General features: G+C 33.3%; 3 protein-coding genes across 5 annotated transcripts; all 3 read right to left on the minus strand.

Moving 5' to 3' along the window:
• Positions 1–574: 574 nt before the first annotated feature.
• Positions 575–3,358, minus strand: LOC105765584 (uncharacterized). The gene is made up of 4 exons (XM_012584772.2): positions 2,950–3,358; positions 2,747–2,868; positions 1,647–2,660; positions 575–1,559 (listed from the first exon to the last, which is right to left on the minus strand). Exons 1-4 carry the CDS (start codon positions 3,206–3,208, stop codon positions 819–821), a joined length of 2,136 nt encoding a protein of 711 aa, XP_012440226.1. The 5' UTR covers positions 3,209–3,358; the 3' UTR covers positions 575–818.
• Positions 3,359–7,389: 4,031 nt separating this feature from the next.
• On the minus strand, positions 7,390–11,507 carry LOC105765585 (uncharacterized). 2 transcript variants are annotated; one of them, XM_012584773.2, is made up of 7 exons: positions 11,191–11,507; positions 11,061–11,092; positions 10,253–10,350; positions 10,067–10,149; positions 9,555–9,632; positions 9,382–9,480; positions 7,390–8,005 (listed from the first exon to the last, which is right to left on the minus strand). In XM_012584773.2, the coding sequence occupies exons 1-7, from the start codon at positions 11,272–11,274 to the stop codon at positions 7,709–7,711; spliced, it is 771 nt and encodes a 256-aa protein (XP_012440227.1). In that variant the 5' UTR covers positions 11,275–11,507; the 3' UTR covers positions 7,390–7,708. The 2 variants fall into 2 exon arrangements, with proteins under 2 accessions (XP_012440227.1, XP_052481641.1); XM_052625681.1 differs by having other exon boundaries at positions 7,433–8,005; positions 10,253–10,947; positions 11,191–11,505.
• An 848-nt stretch (positions 11,508–12,355) lies between these two features.
• Positions 12,356–15,062, minus strand: LOC105765586 (probable fructokinase-7). 2 transcript variants are annotated; one of them, XM_012584774.2, is made up of 7 exons: positions 14,862–15,062; positions 13,811–14,124; positions 13,450–13,662; positions 13,158–13,355; positions 12,938–13,078; positions 12,752–12,868; positions 12,356–12,665 (listed from the first exon to the last, which is right to left on the minus strand). In XM_012584774.2, the coding sequence occupies exons 2-7, from the start codon at positions 14,054–14,056 to the stop codon at positions 12,528–12,530; spliced, it is 1,053 nt and encodes a 350-aa protein (XP_012440228.1). In that variant the 5' UTR covers positions 14,057–14,124; positions 14,862–15,062; the 3' UTR covers positions 12,356–12,527. The 2 variants fall into 2 exon arrangements, with proteins under 2 accessions (XP_012440228.1, XP_012440229.1); XM_012584775.2 differs by having other exon boundaries at positions 13,811–14,028; positions 14,862–15,061.
• Positions 15,063–18,880: the final 3,818 nt, after the last annotated feature.

Consider the following 18,880-nt stretch of genomic DNA (forward strand, 5'->3'; position numbering starts at 1 on the left):
TATGAGTTTATAAACTTGAATAATAATAAGTAAATATGCAATAATTGACCAATGGTTGTGCAACTCTTTTGGACGGTCAAAGGTCAAATAATGGTGCATTTTGAAACTAGAGAAATCAAAAAAGTATATGGATTTTAACCCCATATATATAACATGTAACATGTTTAAATAACTAGTACATTCTTGAGTTTATTTCAATATTTGTGCCATTGGCAGGGCGGGATGACAAATTTATTGATATAAGAGTTTTTTATTATTATATAAATATATAATTTATGTTAGATTTCGTCCTTTTATCATTAAAAGTACAAATCTAGCTTTCCATTCTTAAAGGCTTTCATGCATATAGTATAATGCCAATTGCTTCATTAATAAGTTACATATGAACAATATAGAACACAATGATTAGATATTCTAAGTACTAACAAACACATATTATTAAGAGAAAACAAGGGATAATCTTAAATATTGATTTTATGTGACCCAAAATTAATATATATAAAAGCATATTACATCGAAACGTGACTCCAACTTTGAAGTACTTAATTTTTTTAACCGAGTTAGATTAAGCAAAATTTTTAATACCCAAAATTTAAAACTCGAAATCTTATTTAAATAATTTCGAATTTTTACTACTTAATCCGAAAAGATTTTGGAAAATACATTATTACAATTTATATATACAAAATATATATATAAAAAAAAGGGTCCAACAGTTATACTTATCCACGTGTACAGTCCTACAAAGACCCCAACGAATAGCATCTCATCACGTGAATCACCCATGTGATATGTTCTCATTCACCACCATTCAAACACTAAACGGCACCGTTTAGTTCTAAAAGACGAGACTTTTGAAAATTGAAACCAGCAAAACAAAATTCGAAATCTGCTGCCGTTTCATGTACCAACGCCTCTATTATGCTGTTTCCGATCTCCGACACAATCCCTTCCCCTTCTTCTTCATACGCCATCACACACCGGAGTTTCATCTCCGGCAAATCTTTGTCGATTAATGCATCAATGTCTTCAAGCACACGACAATCAGCTCGAGGAAACCGACCAATCTTCGAACACAATGTGTTTATTAACTGAGACCCGACCATATTACTAAAACGTTCACGTCCAACAAATTTAACCCAAGGTTTCATATTGAAGAAAGGGTTTAAAATTTCAGTCAAAAGTTCATCGACTAGATGGAACAGTAATTTTCTATTGCATCGTAGGTTCAGTTGACTGGTTTTATTATTATTAGTGGTGAAATGTTCGAGGTAGTAAAAAATGGAAGGGTTAATAGGATGAGAAGGAGAAAACCAAGAAGCTAAGGACAGTGGGGTATGTTTATCTAACCCAGTACGTCTTAGTATTCTTGCAATGTACTCATGATATTCTGCTTCTTCACCGGTGGTGGTAGTAGTAACATTGTTACATCTGTCGCCGATGTTGTCGTGTCGGGAACTGTGTAGGTACGTCGCTTCTTGTTTGTTGTTGTACGTTTGGCTCGAACAACTAGATAACTGTGAGCTATTACTACGTTTTGGTCTTGTAGCATCTAAGACCTGTATAACGAATCCAAAAACAATAAGCTAATGATGATAAAGTTAAAAAGAAAATTGAAAGAAGTGATGATTTGATTTTGAATATACCTGTTTTTGAGGGATTTTAGTAGCTGGAGGTGACGGGTCTTTTTTTACTGGAAAAAGGGAAGAGACTGTAATGTTGAGGAGATCATTTGATAATGGTGTTTTCTTACATTTCTTGTCTGGAATGTTAGCTCTGTTGGCTGTTGAAGGACGAACGAAGGGCTCTTCTTGCTTGTTTCGGATTATGTCCGATGTTCGTTGTGGCTTTTTCAGCTTTGTCACTTTCTTGCATTTGCTTGTGCTTCTCTGTGTCTGTTGGTCATCTTGTTCCTCTGCAACTGTCTGCAACTTGGGCTTTTGTAAAACCCTGATCGGCTGTGGCTGTATACTAATCTCTGATGGTTTTGGAGGTTGAGGGTTTTGATCTTTGGTTTTAGGTTCCAAGAACCTAAGCCTCGGCGAACAGGAAGGTGTCGTCGAGTGCTTGCCATTGCCATTACTGGTCGAGTCCTCGGCTAGTTTACTCATCGCCTTTGAAATCTTCTTGTACTTGAATTGATTAACAAGCTCTTCTCTAGCTTGTTCCCTGTTCCGAACAGTATTAGTAATATCCATCCCAACTTTTCTTCCCACACTTTCTTTAACCTGTTTCATTATCTGCCGAGCATAATGACCCGGACTCTTATTCTCGTCTTCGCTCCTTTTCGAGAACCGAGTAACCATTACCTCTTCGGTCGTACTCATGTTCTCTTTATTAATCTGAAGCGAAAACCGATGGTGATAGTCCACATCCGACCTCCTAGCAGACGATAATCTCGGAGTTTCCGGTAACGACCGAGTACCCCTAAAATCACCACCGTCTACTGACCTCCTACGACCCTTTAAATGTGAAGAAGAAGACTTAGGTTGTGAAAAAGATGGTGAATGAGTTTCGGGTAAAAGGTCAAGACCCATTAGCCTAGCAACTAAAGTAGGTGTCTTGGTCCCTGGTGAGCCGCTAATCTCTGAAAATGTGTCATTATTTGAAGCTCCAACTTTTGACCTTATGTCCCCACTTGTTTTAATTTGAATTCCCATCTAGATTTTCATAAATAAAAAAAAAAATCATCATCATCACTCACCTTTGAAAAAAACAAAAACAAAGGACTAGTTAGCAAACTTACAGGGATATTTAAACTTTCATCTTCTTTACTGGTCGATGTTGTTAAAGAGGCTGAAACTGAAGCTGAAACTGAAGTTGAACTTTCATCTTCTGATTCTAAACTATTCCTTGGTGCTTCAGTACCTGCATTTGCATTGGAACTCGATAATGTACTGCAAAAAGAGGGGGAAAGAGAGAGAGAGAAGAGCGTATGAAAGAAAGAACCTTTAAGTGCAGTGGGGACGAAGTTACTATGGGGAGAAATAAAAGAGTGGGGTTGTTTAAAACAACCACAACTGCTACTGCTATTGCTGCCACTATTTGTTTGATGGTTTAAAGAGAACTGGAAATGATGGAAATCAAAGAACTGGAAGACAGCACTTATACAACCAGTGGGAGTGGTGGTGGTTTCAGCTTTCGCTGGTGGTGGTCTTTTGGTGGATGTTTTAGCTCCGGTAGCCCAATACGGCCAATCTCTTCCCATTTCCGATCAAAAGGAAAATGGGGATTTAGTAAATGGATAGAAATGAGAGAGAGAGAGAGAGAGAGAGGAGAAAAGTGCAAAAGAGGTTTGTTAGTTTGAAAGTTATGATGATGAGAAAAAAGGGTTACTATAAGATGGTGAAGAAGGAGCGAGAAAAGTGGATCCATGAAGCATACTAAATAAATCAGTAGCAAGCAGCCCACATTTTTTTTTAATAATTTCAGGGACTTTTTAGAAAGTACAACAAAAATATGGTTTGTGGGCGCGTGGCAATACGGATAACTCCACACAAACATCTCCAAATTCTTACTTGACTTTAAATTAGTCCATAAAACTTCGAAATAGTTCAATTGAATTTTTATATTATCATTATTCTTAGGATTAAATTTTCAATTTAGATTTTTTAAATCATGTAAATCAAATAATGCTTATCCCATACATATTAAATAAAAGGTATGCGTTAATAAATTTTAGAAAAATACTATTTATTTTATTAACACATTATATCCAAATTATTCGATAGGTATTCGCAATTGATTCACATGTATTACATAAACTTTAAGCTAGTATTTAATATATAAACTAATGGTTAAACTAAAAATAACTTTTATTAATATTCTAATTTTAAAATTCAATTAAAATATTTTAAAATTGAAATAAAATTTAAATTTTAGTTTATAATCTAAATACGCTCAATACAAATTAATTATATAACATTAGTAAAAGTTATTTTATTTTTCTAAAATTTATAAATATAAATACAAATCACATATTTAATCGCTAAAGCTTAAATTCAAAAATGTTAGAATAAAAACTCAACCGTAGCATTTGAGTATGATAAAACTTTTAACATGGACCACATCATTTGCCAAATAAAATTAAATATAAAGAAACATTTTACGGTAAATTACACCCAAGATCACTAAGTTTTAATAAATTTCTATTTTAGTCACTCAACTTAAAAATTATAAAATAGTCATTAAATTATTCAAAAGTTTTTATTTAAGTAATGAGGCTATTAAAATCTATGTTGTATGACTTTTTCTGTTTGCACCAATTGAAAGCTCTTATTCCCTTTCTCTTTTATAATTTTTTTCATAAAATATCATGAATTTGCTAACCAAAATCCAAACAATTTTTTTCTTCAATCTCTGAACTAACCATCAGATCAACTTGGACTTATCCACCATACCGATTGCTGAATTGACACTTAGAAATCGTTAACCAAACTTAAAAATAGCCCAATAACTTAAATAAAAAACTTTTAAATAATTAAGTGACCATTTTGTAACATTTTAAAGTTGAATCACTAAAAAGTAAATTTACTAAGAATTTAATGACCTTGAATGTAATTTATCCAATATTTTATCAATTATATATATCCAAATTTCCATAGATATGAAAAAGGGGGTAGACTAGGGTGAGTGTGGTCGTCTTTTTTCTGTTTTTATTGGGAAATGGAATTGGTAAAAAGATAAAAAAAGTAGTGGGGAGTGGGGACTGAAGTCAGTGGGGAGTGGGGAGGGTATAAAAATGTTGGAAAGGTATTGATGACGCACCCTCTTAATTTCACACCCATCTGTTGGACACATTTACAAATAGCTCTCACTCTCTCAAGCTCGATTTACAATGTGATTCCTCCCTTTGTAGTTTTAAATACGAGGTGGGTTTTTATATTTTATTTCCTATGGTGGGGATCTGCAGGTGTAATGTGAACTTGTCTATGGATTGTGATAGCCATGACCGTATGGTCTCAGGTTATGGTTGTTATTATTATTATTATTATCCCTTTACCATTGCCCTTTTTCTATCCTGCTTGATATACCCAGGGTTAGATTAGAGCTTTATCTAACTCACATTATTTCTCTCAAACAATATTCTAAAAACTAAATCAATTATATTATTAAATTTTAACCGATCACTCCGACAGCTAATGGATTTGAAATTCACACAAATCATTATCAGTCTAGACCAACCGCTTGTTGTGATCATGAGCATTACTTTTGAAACAATTCCTAATAAAAAAAGAGAGATTATTTACCTTCCTTTAAACAAGTTATAATATATCACCCCTAAAATAACATCATCATTATTAAGAAAAAGCAACAATGTCAGTTTTGTAACATATTCATATGTAATGATCACTTGAATTGTGTTGTCTAAAGGTGAACATGAAATTTACCTTCCTTTAAACAAGGTATAATATGTATAACACCTAAAATAAACATCATTATTATAAGAAAGCAACAATGTCAGTTTCGTAATACTAAGTTGTTAACATATTCATATGCAATGATCACTTGAATTGTCTTGTCTAAAGATGGCTAAAATATGAAATTTTCTTATAAAAATAAATAATAAAAAAGTAAATATATGAAAACGTATTTTAATAAGGTGAATTTGCCTCAAAAAGAATTTTGACTATCGCTCCTCTCTCTATAATTAAACCTCGTCACTATTCTAAATGATTTGGTCAGTCTCAGTGATCTAATACAATGATCTCATCATGGTGATTGAGATCTTCTTTGATATCTTTGATTTTAACGTATCAAAACACCAGAAGAGAGTTCTGCAAGTGAGTTTATTATGCTTTCACTGAAATGGAAGAGCACAGAAAAGGGCAGAAGAAAAAACAGCCATTTTCCATTTCAGAAAAGAGTAATAATAAATAAATAAATAAATAAAACCAGCAAATAGCAAGAGGGTAAAGAAAAGGAAAATGAAAAACACTGTTACTTACAGTTAAAAGTGCCGCTTCCCGTGGAATATAGCAAATTCTCAATGGTAGAAGATGCTTCCAAGAGACAAATAATAATAAATGGCAAAAGTGATACTTCAGACACCAGGGTTGACCCACACCCACTTTCCAAAAAATTACCAATACAGTTCTAAAGTCTATGTACCAATGTACCCATTGTTCTCCTACTCTTCTTCTCAAGTCTTTCGATGAATAAATTGGCCATTGATTTTCCAAACCTACCCACTTTGAGCAGAGTCCTCACAGTGAAATCACTAGCTACAGTCTTTCAATCAGTTTAGATCCATTTTATATCATAAATATATTCAACAACCTTATTAGTACGTCTCATAACTCTCATCTGATACCTACAAAGGTCTATTTAAGTGAAAGATTTTAATCGCAAAATCAGAATAGCCTGCATCCAAAGATACTACTAAGACTTCAACATGTTCTTGTTCTTTAAGACTAGTTTTTAAAATATTCTGATGTTAACCCAGAACCTAGTGTCAATCAAAATTCGGCTTAGATGACTCGTCACAACAACTATTAGTGTACAGCATATTAGTTCATGTTTCACAAGATCATGCCAGTCCATGTTATGAAATTATTTTCTAAAACTTATGTTGAAGGATCAAAGCATCAAAACATTTACCATCCCTGGCCCCATAAACCAAACCTAATGCATAGGGACATAATTCTCATAAAACATCAGCAGAAAGAATTCAAGGAAAGAATTTTTCCTAAAAAAAATTCTCCAAATTATTGATGAAAGGAAACTGCAGCATACCAACATTTTACTGCTATCATCATTAGCACACTTTCAAAAATTCATTCGGTCGACAACATGATTACATGTGAACCAGAGCATTCAAATTTTGAATTTTTAAACAGTAGGTGCTTAAAAATTCTCGGTCATGTAAAATTGCCACAAGCAGTAGAGAAATGAGATGCGGGTTCGTATAACATGACGGCATGAAAAGGATGAATGTATAAATCAAGGCTCATGCGGTACAAACATATGTAATTGCAATCATCTAATGCAGCTGCAGACACAATGATGCTATGCCTGGTAGATTTCAATATCTAATGGAGGCCAATCAAAGAACCTCGAGCAGAAGTGGGGCTTAACTGTACGTTTCCAAACAATTTTATCAATTGGTACCTTGAAAAGAGTTGAGTAATGCCTAAACTACATGACACCTAAGTAAATAATACGAGCAGTACATAAATGATTTAACAGACTGTTAAGAGCATGGTGTAGAATGTCTCGAGATACGAACAAGGAAAACCACAAGTATTGGCATATATTACATACAAGTTTGACACTAATAGATGAAAAATGATTCTTCCTTCTTTCTTATATTCTCACTAGCAAATAATAGGAATCTCTGCTCACTTTGATTAGCCCTAATTAGTTTTTTGCAAAGCCAGAGGTTAAACATTTACCAAAAACCCCAACAGTAGTATCATCTCATGGCAGAGAGTTCACACAAGAGGTTTCCTTTTCTATTATTTTTTTAAAGATATGAGTTTCTTATTCTATATCTGTTTCTAAATAATTTCCTACTTGAAGACAATACTAATGACATAAAGTCAAATGCCACATTCATATCAACAAGCTATAAGCAATTGAAAGAATACAAGGTAAAGATCAAAAAAACAAAGGGGAAGAAAGACTGGTGATACCCCACAACATGAGAAAACACTGATTGTTGCCTTGATCCTTCAGCAAAGAAAAGAGAAAATCCAGAAAAATGCTTCTAAGTTCTAGCATCCACATCAAACCCAGCTCCTGTCCAACCAGGTGCTGCAGATCCTCGACTCTTGGGCACCGCACCAATCCCCTTTCCTCTTCCTTGAAAAGTGTTTTTCTTCTTTCCTTTTACTTCTCCATCATTAGTAGCAAGTTGATTCTGCCCATTCATAACTTGAACATTCCCACCATTGCCTTGATGAGGTACCGTTGTGGAAACAGTAGAGCCCGATTCTGTTGTTTGTGGAACTGAGGACACGCCTATGGTTGCAGCGTGTTGTGTCAATCCAATTGCTTTCATGTCCTAAACATGATCCAAGTCAAACTTTCAACAATCTTTCTATTATTTAAGGCAGTGAATAAAGAACCAAAGAAGAGATCAAATTGAACAAATCTCCAATTTTTGGTTCAACTAGTTGAACATGCTGATTCGACTATAACATTTTTAAAAGAATCATACAAGTAATTTTGATTTTTTTTATAAAATGTTACTTTCAATAATTAATTTTTCATGATAAAAAGTAAATTTGTAATGCATGCTCAACTCATCAATCAAACGCTAGACCACTGTTTTCCTCACTTGCCCCCCTGAAAACCAAGTCAAACGCACCACACCACCAAAAAAGAGTGGGAACGAATTCCACATTAGTTAACAAGTAGAAGTTTTTTCAACATGTAGAAGCAGACAATTACTTAACTTCCCATTTTCAAAACCATTTTAGATTCTTCAATGCCCAAAAAGAGAAGGAATGAATTCCACATTAGTAGGAAGATAGGAGTAATGGAAAACCATCTCAACCCGGATCATCTCCAGACAACACCAGGAAACTTCTCTTCAGACAAGACTGGCACGACTTGGGAAGGTAATTAAGTGGGAGTTAAAGATGATAGATTTGGGTGAAAAAACCGGTCCAATTTGGTTTAAAAGCCCAAAGATATTTAAAGAAATTGTCATGACTGATTTTTCCCTTTACTGATTCCAGGTATTGTACAGGTTCTTTCCAGTCCAATTTCCCCATTATAAGTATGATGTTGAGCTGCTAAACCTGACAATTCCCTGCTGAACCGGCTGATCTTATCCCTTCTTTTTTATCACTGATTTACATGCATATACCACCAGTGCTTATGACAACATTCACAAGCCTGACAATATTAATGATATACAAAAAGTGTTTCAAAAGAATGAGCCCTTCAGTTAAGCACTCTGGCATTTTAGTTTGGCTTCTTGAACCAATTTCCATAGTTTATCATATTAGAGTAAACATAAACTCAGAAAGATCAGCTAGTTAATATTTCTTCCTCTTCGCCTTTTTATCATGGGTGAGCAGTTTGAATTGATTAAAGAACAACTACCTAGCGGGAGCCAAACATTCACAAATGATCAGCAAGGCCTAAACTAGATCATCTGGAACAGTTCTCAAGAGTTTGTAGACATGTACAACAGACATGAATGTATTTTTTGTTTTAACAAGACACCTTATTATCAATCCAGTTTATGGCAGTGGCATTTACTGCAAAAAATGGATAGCAATAGAAAATCACAAGAACAAATTACACTAAAAGTGCACAATTTTACATCAGCTAACATGTCTATTCTAGTGACCATTGTAAAACAGTTATCTTCTCCAATAGAAGACCATTTGAGTATTGGATACTAGGAGAAATAGAAAGAAAGCTTACATGATCAGAAAAAGTGGATTTTTTACTTGGGTTCAGAGCTTCCAATCGCCTTTTCAACTCCTCAAGCCGAGCAAATTGAGAGTTACTGCTTTCTTGAACCTACTAACGAAAAGCATCACGTTATAACACAGCTGATTAATGCCTGCTTGTCCATCTATAGCAAAGAAGTATACCAGATTGTTCAAGTCCTCACATAGCTTCTGCTTAATTGCTTCCTCATCATGCAGAGCCTTTGATGCTGATTCCCAAGCCTGAAATGCATATAAAGGGAAAAAAAAACAGCTATCAAATTTAAGATAGGAGGCAATTTACTTTCCAATAAAATAGATTTTTTTTTTAATATGAAAAACGATTCAATAGCCTCTCACAGTCCAGTTTCGGCCTTAGTTAATTGAAATACAACCAGAATCAATCTCAATCTGCAACTTCATGCAGGAAGACTAATGTGCTATAGCTGCAAATTTCCTCTCTTCAGATAAAATTGTTTTACATAGATACACTGCCATTTGAACATTTCCATTTATATTTTGGTCCATCAGGCTCTAATCAACCTAGTATTATTGTCCGTTCAAAGCAAGCAAAAGTGTAAGGAATAATGAGGACGGTACTTCGGTTAAGAAAATAAGAGATATAAAGGCCATGAATCAAGCTCAAATATACTTGAAAGAGAGAGAATTTGGCAAACCTTCCGTGCTTGTTCTTCATTCTCCTTGGCAATGCGTATTCTCTCAGTTGACATTTCAATTTTCTTTCTCATATGTTCGAGGGCTGAAGATATGCACCACACATTATACAATGGAGGAGTAAGTCCAGAACAGAAAAATATACATAAATGAAGAAATATCCCATACAATGGCAAGTTCAAGCAGACCTGCTTTTTTCGGCCCAGCAGTGAGTTTCATCTCCATGGTAAGATTTGCTAGTTCTCTTTCAATATCATGAATTTTAGAATAATTTTCGGCTATATATCTGAAAGCATGCATATGAGATTAGACAAGATCCCACCAACAAATGCAATCATGAGAAACAAACTCAAAGAACATTAAAAAGACGAGAAATAATAACTATACAAGGCGTATACCTCTCTCAACCTTTTGTACGAGTGCTACACACAGGAAAATTAATTCTTAAATCCAAACAAAATTTTAACAACCAAATTGAAATGAGAAAAAGAACTACATTTTTGGCTTGATTAATTGAGCTAGTAAACAACGAACTGAAGTTTTTAATATTTAGTAAAAGCAACTCATGGAACTCAAAGGAAAAAAAATAAAAATGCCAGAGTCCATCACCAAGCTCAAATAGAATAGATTCCGGAATCAAATGGTAAGAACTTAACTAGAGCAACAAACATCAAAATCATTTGAGATTTAAGGTTCAAATCCCGTTTCAAGCAGTATCAAACTCTAACGAAAACTTCATGCGATGGCCCTAATCACATCCTGTCTCTTTAGATCTGAATTACAGTGTAAGGCTTAAAGCTAATTCTTCAACGCTATCGATTTCTCCTCTTTTCTTCTACAAAGGCCCACAGATTAGAAGAAGGCTTTCCTCATTACAACAGAACTAAATTCCAGCATTGAAACAGAATCAACTCAGGTGAGATTAAAAACAAAAGACGAAATAATGCACGTATCTAAAAAAAAAAGCCTTAGAAGTAATTAACAACATGAACATACTTCGTGAGTTGAAGCCGCTCCTCCTCGATTATCTGCCGCCACATATATAAACACAAATTCGGCATCACATTTTCGTCAAAGCAATCAAACTAAACTCATAAAAGAGAAAAAAGAAGAAAAGTAAACTGACCTTCTCAGTGTAGGCAATGACAGAAGGTTCCCTAGCGAGTCCATCGGGTCCGATCTCGGGCAAAAGTGTTGGATTCGAGGTCATATTTTCTTCTTCCTATTATTTTCTCTTTTGTTAGAAATTGAGATCGGAACTGGAAATCGAAATGCAAAACAGTCTTCTAATTTATCTGATCTGATTTTACACAAAAGAAGTGGACTTCTTTCATTTCTTGAAGCATTGAGTTTTTTTCATTTTAACTTTTTAAAAATCTTTTTGGGCTTCGTTTTCTTCAATTGACAGCAAAAGGAAACACGTGACGGCTTATCGTTAATCGCCGCTATCCTCGTTCCCGATCGCGAGCGTTACCCGCGTTTTTTAATAATAATAATTTTATTATTAATATTATTATTTTCATACTTTCCTTTTCGATAAAATTTTAGCTTTAAATTTTAGTGTTGATATTTGATACATTGTAGTATATTCTTTTTATCGTATAAATTGCTTTAAAATTGACATATATTTTTATTTTTATTATATATTTTAATATTTTATTATATCTTTCACCCTTTTGTGGAATCTAAAATTTATTAGCAATTTATTATATATTTTTCTTTTATTAATATAAGTATATATTAAATATAATAATTTTCAAGTTAATAAATATAATTTTATATTTAATAGAATTCTATGCATATAATTGTGTTTTTTATTTATTTTAATTATTTTCATGCAATTGTATGTTAAATATATTAATTTTAATTTTAATTATAAAAGAGAATTTTTTTCTTTATTTAGCTACTCATATATTTTAATAGTGGATTTCTTTTCTACTTAAATCATTGAATAATGATAATTGATTTATTTTAAATAAAAATAATTTACTACCTTCATAAAAATCATACTGTTTTTAAGAAAAATATTTAAAAACTTGTTCCTTAATAATTAGTCAAAAACTTAATTGATGCGTATTTAAGTATATTTTTAGGTTTGGAAGTTAAGAGTTTGAATTTTTTTAATTTTACAATTAAAAAGAAAATAAATAAATTATTCGTGAATACTTTATGAATAATAATTTAATTATTTGATATTTTGAAGAGTAATTAGATGTTTTAGTAAAAGATATATATAATAAATGTAGTAAAAATTTAAAATTGGAAGAGAACATGTTAATTTTTAGATTCCATTTAAAAAAACGAATTTAATATGATAAAAAATAGTCACTTGTTTTATTGTTACATCAATCTTCTACAACACTTCTTGAGTAACCCAAAATTGGCTTGAAATCAGTGTAAATAATTTGAACTAAAACAGCTTTAATGGCCAACAAAGTATACCAATCAGGATCTCCTTTCATTCTATGATGCACTATATTTGGTCAAGGCATCAACAACTGCCTGTTTTGTCGGAAGTGCCGGAATTGCCCCTCTCCCCGTTACCGTCAACGCTCCGCAAGCATTTGCAAATGCCAAGGCTTCTCTTAATCCCTTCTCGTCCTGTCGGAAAAGATAAAAGTTTCATTTACATGTTAAACTATTATATTACAGATTAGAACAACGAGTTATGAAAGGACTAAGGGTACCTGAAATAGATTTAAATCGGAAGCTAGGCTGCTTAGTAAGCCGCCAACGAAAGCATCACCAGCACCCGTAGTGTCAACAGCTTTAACTTTAATCCCGGGAACCCTTCCCTTGAAAGCCTGTATATATAGGTCGATTGTTTATTTCCATGTAGTAAACTTAATAATTAGACAAGCTCGAGCGCTTACCCTGGTGTAATATCTACAACCAGCTGACCCCTCGGTTACGATCAAAAGCTTAAGATTAGGATGAAAAAGCTTGTTCATCACCACATTATCATCATAAGGGTCACCGCCTTCGGTTAAGAATGTAATCTCGTCCTCGCTTACCTGCATTTTTCATGGATTAGCTGCAAATGAATGGAAGTAGCAAGACCCCATTTTATGAGTCTCGTATTCGAATTTGTACCTTGATAAGGTCTGCTTGTTCCCATATGCTCATTATGCCTTCCCGAGCAGCTTCTGCCGATGGCCACAGTGGCAATCTTAAATTCGGATCATAAGAGAGGATACTGCCAGATTTCTTGGCGATGGTCATTGCTGCAAGTTGAGCTGACCTGCATGGTTCTTCAATCAAACTAATCGAACCATAATGAAATATCTTCGCCTGTAATGAAAATATTATACAGAGATCAGAAAAAATCTAACCACTCTTTTGATTAACCAGAACAAAAATGAGAAATGCGGAAAAAACAAAAAACCTTGTTAATGAGGTTTATATCGAGCTCTGATTCATGAAGACGCATATCAGCACTTGGATGACGGAAAAACAAGAATTCCCGTTCACCATCAGCTCTGAGCGTAACAAATGCCAATGCCGTTCTTGCACTTTGATCAAATCGCATGCCGGTATTGTCCACGTAGTTTTCTTTTAAAATGTTAGCTAACATATGCCCAAATTCATCATCCCCTACCTGGTATCAAATTGCAAGGCATCATGTACATTGATATTCTCATGATCCAAATAAAAAGCACGAGATTGAAATTTGAAACAAAAAGCGAGTATCCAGCGAATTATTCTAGTAACTGGTACAGAGTAAAAGCTAGATGTTCTGAATTTACCTTGCCTATGAAAGCCGATGATCCTCCTAATCTAGATACACAAACAGCCACATTAGCCGGAGCGCCACCGGGAGCCTTCTTGAAAGCAGGTGCTTCGGCCAAAGAGACCCCTCCGACTGTTGGTACAAAGTCGATCAAAAATTCACCAAAGCAAACAACTAGTGAATCCATATTTGCGGACTTCCTGTTCATATCACCGAGAAGATCTTCGCCACCACCTACAATTCGTAGTTTTATCGGTATCATAGATGTTTTTCTAACATGTTGCTCAAAGTGACAACTCCTAGCCCTAAGCCAATTTGTTCAGACATTGCCTAGTCCATTTCGAGTTACAAAATCAATGATTTTTCGAAACAAATCGAATAATCTCGCATTCAAATTCGCAATTTATCTATATTTAAAAGGTAATCTAACACAGATCCAGCACACAATTAGTGTTAAAACATAGCATGTAATTTAACCAACATGTAAGTATAAAAATAAAAAACCAAAATTTTCCAGACCAAACAGGATTCAAATCACTTAGAAAAACAATCAAACACCATCAGATCAAACAATTTCATTAGAAGTGAAGGAAACCCAAACTCGTAAAGAAAGAATTATAAGATTACATGTTCATAACAGATGACAAATAAAGCAAAAAAAAAAAACTCTTGAACATGAAAGAAAAAATATTTATTATTTCAAAACACTACAAACAGCAAGGAACCAAATGATTTGAAACATGGTACGAGAATGATCTAGTTTCTTAAGCTAGAGATTGAACTTGAATTCTATAACCAAATAGATTATTATCATTTTTGAAAGCCAATTCTAAAACATGCTTCTATTAAGACTGAAGTTAGTAAATTTAATTAGCAGTTTAGCACATTACAATTAATAAAAAAAATTGTAATCTTTATGCAGAAAACCAACTCAAAACCCAGAAATGACACAACATGCAAAGTTAAGCTCAAAGATGAATATTTTTGAATCTCAAGAAAATGAAATATCAAAAAGATTTTAAAAAATGAAAAAGAATCAAGAAAAAGAGAGAGAGAGAGAGAAGAACCTGTAGTTAAATTCCCAGCCATTTTTCTTTTTTCTTTTTTGAGAATTACAGAGATTGAATTTGAAGGAGCAAAACAATGGCCGCTAAAGCCGGTACTGGTTTTCTTGTCCCTGTATTTGAAACTTGGAAGACGAAGAAGAAAGCAGAAACGTATAGAATAGGAGCGTGGCCGTCGCCAATCTTGAATCGGATACTTCTTTAGAAGATAAGTTGACAAATTTATTAAGATCACGGTCACATGAATCACTTAATTTTAAAAAGGTTTAATCCTGACCCACACCCCTTCTACTCTTTGGATTTTGAAATTTAGTCCCTTTATTATTAGGTTAAAATATCTTCCTCGTTTCTATACTTTTTTATACATTTAGGATTTAGTCTCTCTACTTTTATTTTAAGAAATTTATTCCCTTTATTTTTTGGATTTAAAATGCAAGTCCAATTATTAATCTTGTTAAAATGTTTCTCTTAAAATCATTTCATTACAACATTTTTTTGTGTTAGTAAGTGATTTTTTTTCAAAATGTCATTCAAGTGATTTAATGGTAAAATTTTAACGACGTTAAAAATTAAATTTGAATTTTGATATGTAAAATATAAGAATTAAATTCTGAAAATCAAAGTATAACGATTAAATTTTAAATATCTGAAGAGTATAAAGATTTGGAGCATATCTTAATCTATTTTTTATAAAGTACAAAGTAAGACCTGCTTAGAGATTGAATAAGAGATCCTTTTAACTAGAAACTTGAGTAATGTCCTTTTATCACTCCACATCTGTTTAAATTTCAAATATATAAAGAATATAGGTACTTTGACCGAAACATGTCTCAAACTCCTATTATCGATCATAATTATAGTATCCTACAAGCATCAATTAAAGTAGATAAAATCGTATCAGAGTAAACACATGTTAGAAATAAAGTTGATAGTTGAGGGACTAAATGCTGAGAATTAAAATAGAGGATTAAAATTTAAGAATACGAAGAAACTAGGGACTCAGAACAAATTAAGCCATTTAAAAATTCAAATGAATTAAAAATATTTTAAAAATACAAAAATTGCCTTTTATTAAAGACCGATATATTGGATATTTGCTGTATCCGGACAAAAGCTTGGGTGTGTCCCATGTGGGGCCATAAGTTTCAAGTGAAGCGACGTACGTACAACTATTTGATTCATTGAACGTGAATTTAATATTTCTTTTTCAGTCTTTTGGTAAATATTAATTTATTGTAATAACCTTTTGATGGTAGTGGTCGATTTCTACGGTCATAATTGGGCTTTGCTGGAACCTCGCATATCTGAAATTTTGTTGGCAGGAGAGGCTCTATCATGGTTAAAAGCTTTCATTTTGATTAAGTTAGTTCAATCGAATTGCCTTTTGGTCGTAAATGTTTTGGTAAAGTTTACTATAGACTGAGGAATATTTTTTCTTGTCTTTTGGTTTCTACTCGACGGAAGACCAATCGGGCTGTTACTGAATGTTTGGAGCTGCTTTGTTATATATATATCATCAAGAGTGGGTCGATAATGATATTACAATGTTGAATAATATGGATTCTAAAAGATCTAAGAACGAGTGTATTAAGTAAGTCTGATGATTTTAGCTTTAGTTGTGTGTCCTTTATGATTTTTGGTTTCTCTCTTTGATTTTTCTCTTTATTTAATTGAATAGTTAGTTTAAGCTTAAAAAAAAGAACCTTTTGATAAAAAATTAAGGGTATAATACATTTAATGTCACTAAACTATTAGTAAGTTTATGTTTTAGTCACTTAAGTTCAAAAACTTAAGTCATTGGGTTATTAAAATTTTTGTTGTATAGCATTCTTTGTTCACATCATCTGCACCAATCGAAAGTTCTCATTTCTTCCACAACTTAGTTCTTTTTTCATGAAATAGCTTTGAACATTATGAATCTCCGAACCAAAATCCAAACAACTTTCTTCTTTGATCTCCGCCATTGACTGTTAGATTGATTTGTATCTAAGGTATGTTATACTCATCGATGGGTATTGATCCACCATATCAATCGTCGAATCAAAGCTTAAAAGTAACCAGTCAAAATTTTGTTTTATATATAAAACAAAACTTTAACAACCGAGTGACTTAAAAACTTTTAGATAGCTCAATGATTTAAATGAAAACTTTCGAATAATTGAACAATCATTCCGTTGTTCCTCAGTAGCTCAGTGGTAGAGCGGTCTGCTGTTAACTGACAAAACCTAAACTTGCTAGAATGCAAAAGAAAGGATTGTTTATTTGTTTTTCAATATATGACATTATGCTTTATATTTTTTAAATAAGTTATAATTTTGTTTTCAATAAAATTACTTCGATGGAGTTTATTCAAGATCTATTTCTTATGGTCTTTTTAATAGTGATTTCAATTCAATCCTTGTTAAAATATGTTAGTGAAATTTTTCATAACTTCAATTTGTATAGTAACTTCATTAGAAGGTTGATTAAAGGTTGCTTGAAGTCCTTAATTGGTGTTTAAACTCAAATATTAAAGATGGATCAGGTCATCTATCTACTCAACCATCACCACTGGTCCTCCTTCATCGAATATGGTTTCATCCTTCCATAAATTCATCTTATTTTTTTTCCTTGTTTCATCTTAGCAATATCTACAACTTATTGATTTTTATTTCTTATTTTCATTCTTAATTTTCAAAATTTACTTAAAAAGGAAGCCATCTTTACCTCCAAGTTACTTAGCACCCAAGAAAGATCGAATTCTTCAATTAAACCTATGTATCTATCTTCTTTCTTCCCTAATTTTGTTTCTTGATTATTATTCATCTTCTAATTCTAATTGCCTTCTTGTTGTTGGAATTTCACAAACTTGTCCTTACTTGCGCAGTAAGAAAAGCTTCAAAAAGCTTTTCTGTCGAGCCGTTCTAAGTTGTTTGTTTAGATTCGTTATTGATCCTCACTTTTCTGCATCATTAATGATGGAATTTTTGTTTCCTAAAAGAAGTATTCGAGAAATTTTGGATAGTTCAAGATAAATAATTGCAAACCTACAAACACTTTAATTGAGTTTGGCTTGAATCTAAGTAAAGTTGGAAAAGGGAAAAAGTGGACAATACACCCTAGGAGCAAATTGCAGGCAATTTGATTATATAACTGCTACAATATCAAACATTAAGTATCTTGTAAGTCTCATCAGCAAATTGTAACACCCCTAACCTTTATTCGTCGTTGGAATAGGGTTACGAAATATTACCAAACTTTACGGATTAATTACGGACATTTCACAACCTTTATTATTCATATCAAGAATCAATCATATAACACTCATATTTTCCCTTAGATGGGCCCTCGAGGCTCAATATACTCCTTAGAAGTGAATTGGGACTAAGCCGGATACTCAAGGAATTTTTCCCTAAATATCAATAGTTTTCTTAGGAATAGGGGACACACATCCATGTGGTCGGCCGTGTGGCTCACACGCCAGGTGACACGACCGTGTCTTAGGCCGTGTGGGCATTCGATGTGAGGCACACGGTCGTGTCCCAGTCCGTGCCCTTACCCGTGTAACTCTCTGACTTGGGTCACACGGTCATCCACACGCCCGTGTGATAGGCCGTGTGAATGGTGTAGGGGTCACATGGCCAAGCCACACGCCCGTGTGTAAAAAATCTGGGTATTCTGTTTTGAAATTCAAGGTGCAGGGGACACACAGCCAGACTAAACGCCTATGTGTCAGGCCGTGTGTCACACACGGCTGAGACACACACCCATGTCTCTACCCGTGTGGACGAAAATATGCCATTTTAAGGCCAATTTTCTCACCTTTTTTGATATCAACCTATACACAACATTTTAATACATCAAATAGCCCCAAATCAAACATTCAACACAAACCAAAAATCATGTTTTAAACATAATATATCAACACAAAACTCAATTACCTAAACCTACCAAAATAACTCCATTCATTGATTTACCAAAATCTAATACTAAACACATGCATACAAACATATATATATATATATATAATTCACAACCATGCT

Source organism: Gossypium raimondii, chromosome 12, assembly GCF_025698545.1.
Source record: "Gossypium raimondii isolate GPD5lz chromosome 12, ASM2569854v1, whole genome shotgun sequence".
NCBI classification, from domain to species: Eukaryota; Viridiplantae; Streptophyta; class Magnoliopsida; order Malvales; family Malvaceae; genus Gossypium; species Gossypium raimondii.